Below are 8,110 nucleotides of genomic sequence, written 5' to 3' on the forward strand. Positions count from 1 at the left end.
GAGTAGGATAAACATAGCAAATGAAGAGGGGATGCTAACAGCTACACGACGACGTTTTCTGTTTCACACATAATGTGTTAAAGGGGTGTGATGGAAAGAGAAACTCGGCTCCTTTGGTGCAGGTCCATTTTTGACCTGCTTATTAAATTAATCATAACACCATCTCTCTCTCTGTGTGTGAAGTGCGAGCTTCTGATGAAACTCTCTGAGCTTCATAAGTGAGGTTTTCACTACATGGAAATACTTCCACTATTTCCCTGATGTCTCGCGAAATGAAAATATATATTAAACATTATATCAGTAGCACAGAACTCGGGTCATCAGACAGAGAAGTGTCACATTTCTGTGAAGAAGGAAGAAATCTATTAAGGGAAACCAGACCGGTCACAGGGGCTTCCCCACAAGCCCTCCGGTTTCTTGTTTTATATTCCATATGTAGGTACATACAGTGAAATATTACTCTGAAGTGCACTCCTTTGAAGAGATCTTCCAGAAAGAAGATGAAAAGGTGAAATATGTCAGATAAGAGTGGCCGTTAGTCTGAAGCGGATCAAGAAAACCTTTTCTTTCTTTTTTTTTTTAACCAGTTATCTATTAGGATGAGCTCTTTGGGGTGTATTGAGAGGGTGAAAACATTTAGGAAAACAATTAGGAAATAGCAGAACAGATGAAAACACATAAACCCAAGGCAGATGACAATACATTTCAACCAAAAGGAGTGAATCCATCAGTCCACTTTATTCAGTCTCTGATGAAAGGCTGTAAGATTCGATTCGGTAAGTCTCGTCATGATAAGCTGTGATTCATATGTAAATGGAATCCATCATGAGAAATACACGGTTTTTTAATTCTTTAGTGCATGCAGGTAGGTGGAGCAATCCCAACAGATTTCAGGGTTTTGTTCAAGCTTGAAACAGTCTGTCATCCCATTAGAATAAAGTGTGTGTGCATTTTCAGCAGGTTCCTCAAGGGTAAAATACTCGTTTTAACAATATGGCTGTGCCCCTTGTTGTAGGCTCACTCACACTGTTTTCCATCGCCAGGTGTCCAATATTGACAAAGCATGCTCAGTTTCATCAGAGAGCATGATAAAGACATACTTGTAAAATTTCACTCCGTGCATTACTGTACTTGCAAACATCATCTGTGTCTGTGCTGGCAACCTTCGCCACTTTTTGCTTTGCAAAGCATCTATGGTATCCTGCAGACAGCTACATGTATATGACAGAAACAATTGCCGGAACCACAGAAATACTGAATTAATTCACTTTCGGACCACAACTTGACTTTATTATATTGTGTAATAGCTCTCTTTGCTTCCAGAATTTAACCCCCTTTACACAAATCCAGTCATATTGTGAGCTCGACTCATTGTTTCATTCACATTCTGTCGAATCTGTCTCCTTTTATGACATCCGAACCAAAGCAAACAAGAATAATGCGGCCTGTCAGATCCCGACAGAGTCATTAGTGAATGAAAGGCGTTCATTAAAACTTGCTACTGACTTTGTTTACTGTCACCAGATAACTGTGTGCGGTCTTTCTTTTCTCAGCAGTAACGTGAATGTTGGCACTTCAGGTAACTCAAAGCCTCCCTCGGTTTTCTCACTTTGAATTCTTCTCAAAAAGTGTGAGGGAAAAAAAAAATAATAGAAAAAATCTGCAAAATGTTGCCTTGACAGGAATGATTCAACTACGACTGTTTTACTTCATAGCTGCGAAACCTTGAGGCTTTGTGTGCGTTCTTCTCCATCACAAGTCAACCTTTTTATACTGACATCGAAAAAGAAGAAAACAAAAAGCAACGGATGAAGAGCATCTGAAAAAATCTGTCAAATCATCCTCTCTGCTGTGTGTACATGAGGGGAACAGTAAATAATTCAGTTGAGTGTGTTCCTTAAAAACAAATAAGTGCTCCTGTGCTACCCTGAACTGTAACTATCGACGCTTTCAGAAAATATTCACACAATGAGATAACCTTGAATGTTGTGGAAATCCACAACATTAAGACAGAGAATGTCTTTCCATTAACACCAGGGAGTAAAACATTATTTCACCAAGAGGTTAAATCAGCCGGCAATTTGGCCTTAACTTGCCCTGTTGCTCTCCCCCCATCTCAGTCAGCTGACCACAGACAATCTGCTGGGATTAGCCTCCAATCAACACGCTGCCACGCTCACCGATGGCCACAGTTGGAAACACGAAGAGACTTGAAGGTAAATTTTCTTTGATCTGTTTTAAAATCTTGGTCAAGGTTAAGCTGAGAGTACAGTACACAAGTTGCCACTTGAAAGTACGCGGCGCTAATATATTGAAGTTTGTGGTTAAAGACATGGAAACAGGTAGATGTTGAGGGAGTGAAGCCAGCAATCTGTCAGGGATGATCTCCTGATCCCTCCACTTCAACAGCTTGTGTCTGACCCCTGTTAGAGCCCAGCTTTAACTGTATTTCTTCTCATGGTCAACTTATTATAACATAAGGTGAAACAATGGTGTTTTCTTAAAAATCTTTAGAAACTACATTACATGTCTTTTCAGTCTTATTTGTACTTTTTTTTTTAGGTGTCTTAGTGATAGTTATAGCCTGACATTTCAGTTACAGCCCGATTAGATAAGGAGGTGTTTCTGTTGTTTTTTTTTATGGATGGTACATCCAGTTTTACTGAGAGTGGTTACATTGTTAAGTATTCTATTCATAGATAAACAGCATGCAACAGCCGAGAAAAGGATTACTGGTCTGAGTGCACAGTTGGAGAAAAACGGGGACTTCCCACTTGTCCTCAGCTCAGTGGTGTAGCCACGTCTCGTCACTTTGCTCCCTGAAGCGTGGAGGTGTAACTTGTGCAAATGTCTTCTTTTCTTCTTTTTTTTTTTGTAGGTGTGTGAGATTTATTTCCAGCAGGTACAAACAGGGACTACAATCCAGATCATGTCAGTATATGAACAGGCAGTATGAGGATTATTTGTGGCTGTATGAGCTGTTCAGTTATTCATCCAATCCAATGTCTTTTGCTCTATGTATCCACTACCTGTCATCATGTTGTTTTGTCTTCACGTGTTATTTTCCCTGTTTTTCCCTCATGCTTAATTCCTTCATGTCTGATTGTGTTGTTGTCTTGTCCATCATATAATTGTACAGAATATATTCCAGGTCAGATCTCGTCATGTTTGCTGCCTGTCGTGGCTCTTCACGTGTGGTTTCATGTTTATGTTCATGTGAACTTTCTTTTTCCTGATCTCAAGTGTCAGTTAGCCTCTCATGTGTCTCCCGTTCATTCTCCTGGTGGTTTCCCCTATACATGGTTAATTCACCACACCGTGAGTCTATCTGTGCTTTCCTGTGTTTGTCTTTTGACAGTTTGTTTATCTCTGTTGGGTGTGATTGTATAATTTTTCAGGTGTGTTGACATGCTGATGTCTACACCTTGTCTGCATTTGGGCACCCTGACCTAAACTTCATAAAAAGAGTAATTACAGGACTGACGGTTCTACAACAGCCTCGATTGCCAAGTTTTTTGATAGCATCATTGACGCCTTTAGGATTTTAACATATTGAAACTACTTTGTGAAGTTCATTTGTTCATCTCTTGAGAGAACCTGAAATGCAAAATGTGACTTCTTTAATCACTGTGCTTTTGATTTCCCTCCTTCTTAATGGATTTAGTGCTGGGTCATTAGTGTTGGGTGAGAGAGCTACCCTCTACTTGCTCGCCATGGCGTCCATGGAGGAAGAGCAGACCTGCTCGGTCTGCAGAGACAGCTACAGCCAGGCCCACCCGCTGCCCTGCGGCCACAGCCTCTGCCCCGCCTGCGTCCGCGAGGCCTGGAGCGACCCGGGCGAAGCGAAAGGCCGCTTCGCTTGCCCCCAGTGTCAGGAGGAGCAGGGCCAGGTGCTGTGCGACTGCTGCCCTTCGGAGGCGGACGAGGGACAGCCGTCGCTGGCCGTCAAGACCTGCCTGAAGTGCGAGGTGTCGCTGTGCGCGCGACACCTGCAGCCCCATCTGGAGCGGCCAGCATTCCTCACTCACCTCTTGGTGGACCCGCTGGGGGACATATCGCAGCGGAGGTGTCCGGCGCACGCCGAGGTCTTCCGCTATTACTGCGCCGACGAGAGGCTGTACGTGTGCGCCGACTGTCTGCTGGAAGGAGGCCACGCTCAGCACAAAGTGAAGGCGCTGAGACAGGTGGAGGCAGACCTGAAGGTCAGCTGCCCGCACAGGGGATGTGTGTGTTTTTTTTTTTTTTTCACGTGTGCATGGGTGTGTATCGTCTCTGTAACGCAGGATGTGCGATTTCACAGGTCATTCTACAGACGCTGCTCGATAAAGCCGAGGAGAAACTGAGGGATGGAGAGCAAATTCTCAAAGAACATGAAAATATTGACTCGGTCATGACTGTGAGTAGAATCTTAACGTCTCCAAAGCAGAATTTTTACTTGAAATGATGTGTCTACGAAAGGTCTAGAATTTAAATTTCTATAGTTTTCAGTTGGATACGTACAAGTAATCCACCACTGCTTTCAGGACTCACTGAAGGAGGACGACACCCAAATAGACAAGCTGGGTTCAGACCTGCAGGTCCAAGTGCAAAAACTAGTGGTGGCTCTGAGGGAGATCACAAAGAAGGAGCGACAGCAGGTCATGGAGCGCGTGCACGAAGACTGCTCCAAAGTGAGGGGCGGCATGAGCGAGACGCTGGGCATCCAGCACTACCTGGCGTCCCTGCTGGCCGAGACAGACCCCTTCCTGCTCATCTGGGTGAGGACTGCTGCTGCACACTCTGAGTTACATGGATTGTACAGTTTTGTATGTAATGATGATCTTGGATGGGGCATGGGCAGAATTGTTTGGAACCACAAGGAAGTTTCTACTCTTGATTCTGTCGAAGCTACGGAGAAAAGAGCACAGCCTTGAGTCGTGTGTGTTGCTGCTCTCTTCCTGACCTCAGCAGATGGATGTTTCTTTATTTCGAACATGCATAAAACGGGAAAAAAAAAGATATTTAAATGAATAAAATAAATATTACATTTACAAAAAAAAAGACAATACACGTGAATTTCTCATTCTTTCCGCGACTGAATGACATTTTTCTCCGTCATCCTTGACTCTTCTCTCCGCAGGCCTTTCAGTCAGATGACACAAAGTAAGTCGACAACAAAGCAGAGAAATCATGTCAGGTCAAATCCTCCTGTACTGATGTGTGCATATTGAAATAGACATGTTTGAATAGTATTCTGTGCTTATAGACATCTTAGCCATAATGCAGTCATTTGACTTTAACCTTTATTCCACAGTGATTGAAGGGAATGCACTTAGTGAAGTCTTTTTTTTTTTTTCTGTAGGTTATTAGCCGACCTGAATGGACCAGTTTTCGTCCCCGATCCTATCAGTCTGGACAGAAAACACATCTTGGAGGATATAGAAAGCAAGTATCGGGAGTTTATCACCGCCACCCTGCGCTGCCTCAGTGACCTCAAGAGAGAGCTCTGTGAGTGGAACAGAGACACACACCTCTTCATTTACCTCAAGAATTACACTGACTTATGCTTTATGACGTTGCACCGATACTTCTGCTTTTAATAGGGTATATACTATTTAATTTAGCTTGGGACAGTGTAACAGGTTTTTATTGTACCTGTTAAGGGTGCTGTTCACCTGGACTACTTTATTCTGAAAGGTTTCTATTCTGTAGCTCTCAAGGGGTTTCCAATATTTTACAAACAACCGGTAAACATGAGAACTCAATTGACTTCATACGTCAGTCATCTGAAGGCGCTTTCACGCAGAAAAACCCAACAATCTCACATGAGCAAGCATCGGCAACAGTGGAAAGGAAAAATACAACTCCCTTTAAAACCTGAGGAAGCAGGCTCAGAGGTGGAGACTTTCTGCTGCTCCAGATGGGGTTAAGGGAGAGAGGAGAGTGAAGGGTAGGAACGAGACAGGAGCATCAAGCAGCAGACAGACTGTCAAAACAATGTGGGTTGTGGATTGTGGAGGGGGATTCAAACCCTGGTTCGGGAAGGGCATAACACAACTTCGACGAAATAAAATGAAAATTCATGGCAAACCTGTTGAACTGAATGACATCATTGTGCAAATGTAGCCAAAGAAACAGTTCAGACATGAGCTAAAGAGTTCTGACTCGAGAAAATCCTAATGTTGTTTCACTCCTCAGTGACGAGCCCGTTAACTCTGGACACGAACACGGCCCATCCTCTGCTCAGCATCTCAGACGACCTCCGCTCGGTCACGCGGGTCAAAAGCCGCCTGCCCTGCGCCGCTCACCCGGAGCGCTTCGACCACTGGCCGCAGGTCCTCACAGCTCAGAGCTTCTCCTCTGGGACTCACTACTGGGAGCTGGAGGCCGAGGGATTCTGGGACATCGGCGTCTGCTACCGGAAAATCGGCCGCAAGGGGAAGGAGGGCAACGCCTTCGGTAACAACAAGGTATGTTTCAGACTCGTTAATGGCACCAAATCGTTTAAACTTTTCATTTGCACACTTTCTAATGGGTTGTTTTTTGTGAGATAATGAATGAGAGGAGGCCCTTTTTAGTTTCTTTCATCATGAAACTGACCCTGGCATCGCTCAGCTTCGGTGAAAATAAAAAGCTTTTTTTTTTTAACAGATTTTTCCTCTTTGCTTTTACTCACTTGAGTCATTTGTTTGAACAGGGACAGAAATTTGGCCCTGAGTACCTCTTTCTATGCTCCTTTGTGCAGTGAAACCTTTTCAATCAAGTTAGGTCGAAAAGGTGCTTTATATACTGACAGATTTACTACCAAACTGGTATTTATAAATGCATTTAGTGAGGAGTAATCATTTATCCTGATGTACCAGATACACTAATTCAGCTAAGGCAGTAACACGTCGTTGCATTATCCATTTGTTCATTCACTTATTTTGTTCTGTTGTTGAGATCTTCACAAACCTCAGGAATTTCAGTCGCCCTGATGTGGAAAAAAACAAGACAAATAAAAAAGCCAAACACCTTACCCGAATAAAGCACTTTTTTTTTTCCATCTCCAGGTGTCATGGAGCTTGACGCAGCAGCACGACAAAAAGCTGGCAGCCTGGCACAACCGCCGGAAGACCCGCCTGGCGTACCAGATGATCGGCAGCCGAGTGGCCTTGGCCGTGGACTACAGCGCAGGCACCATCACCTTCTCTGAGGTGGGGCCATCCAGCAACTTGATCCACCTCCACACCTTCTCCACCACCTTCACCCAGCCTCTGTGTTTGGGTTTCGGCGTGTACAAAGCTGCACTCAACAGCCGAATCTCAATCGTCAAGGTCTGAGGTGACGGAGGACTGAAAGAGGGAAACCGTACGATAGTAGAAATCCATTGTAACGGACTGGACTGCATCAACAGTGTGTGTTTTTGTTTGTTGTTTTTCCATTTTGTAGTGACAGTAGAAACATGTCATTAGTTCTTTGAACTGTATGTTAGAAATAACTGTTAAGAGAAACCTGGACTCAAGGACATCCTGTCCTGTCCTCTCCATCTCTGACAGTCTACCTCAGTTACAGTTTTTGAGTACCTGATCGCTGGTTTGTGTACCCATATGCTTCGAATGGCACAAAATGTCTTTCTGTTACTGCTCATGACCTGCGAATCCAGCCTTATTTTTTTCTATAGTGTCTTATATAAGAGGCTGCATGTCAGATCAAGGTACAGCAAGCAGAAAGAAGAACTATTTGATCATTCCTAACTTGAAATGAAGACACACTTGAGGGAATCACATTTTCTGGAAATTAAAGAAAAAAGAAAAAAAAAAACAACTGCCACTCACTCACTAACTTTGCTCTTTGAAGCTGCTCAGATACCCAATTATTTTTCTTCATTTTCCTGTAAAGGTGAGTGGGCGGATGCAACATAGTGGGTGAGAAAGAAGCAGACGGAAAAGGGAGGGCGGCTGAAAGAGAGAGAGAAAAGGAAGAGACACCCAAGGAGAGGGATCAGAGCACACTCTGCTTTGGTTACAATCAGCTGAAACTGCTGCGTGTAAAATAATGTGACTGAAGAAGGATTTCTGATCATATTTCAGCTTGAAGGAAACTGTTCTCACTTGCTATGGAATACAAGGCAGTTCAGATGGATACAGGT

The 8,110-nt window shown here is 43.7% G+C and overlaps 1 protein-coding gene across 1 annotated transcript; it reads left to right on the forward strand.

Annotated features, from left to right (window-relative positions):
* Positions 1-3,710: 3,710 nt before the first annotated feature.
* trim110 (tripartite motif containing 110) lies at positions 3,711-7,317 on the forward strand. Its single transcript, XM_030114215.1, has 7 exons — positions 3,711-4,202; positions 4,301-4,396; positions 4,524-4,757; positions 5,120-5,142; positions 5,342-5,487; positions 6,178-6,449; positions 7,032-7,317. Exons 1-7 carry the CDS (start codon positions 3,714-3,716, stop codon positions 7,299-7,301), a joined length of 1,530 nt encoding a protein of 509 aa, XP_029970075.1. The 5' UTR covers positions 3,711-3,713; the 3' UTR covers positions 7,302-7,317.
* The last annotated feature ends 793 nt before the right edge of the window (positions 7,318-8,110 follow it).

The sequence above is a fragment of the Salarias fasciatus genome, chromosome 18 (assembly GCF_902148845.1).
Source record: "Salarias fasciatus chromosome 18, fSalaFa1.1, whole genome shotgun sequence".
NCBI lineage: Eukaryota > Metazoa > Chordata > Actinopteri > Blenniiformes > Blenniidae > Salarias > Salarias fasciatus.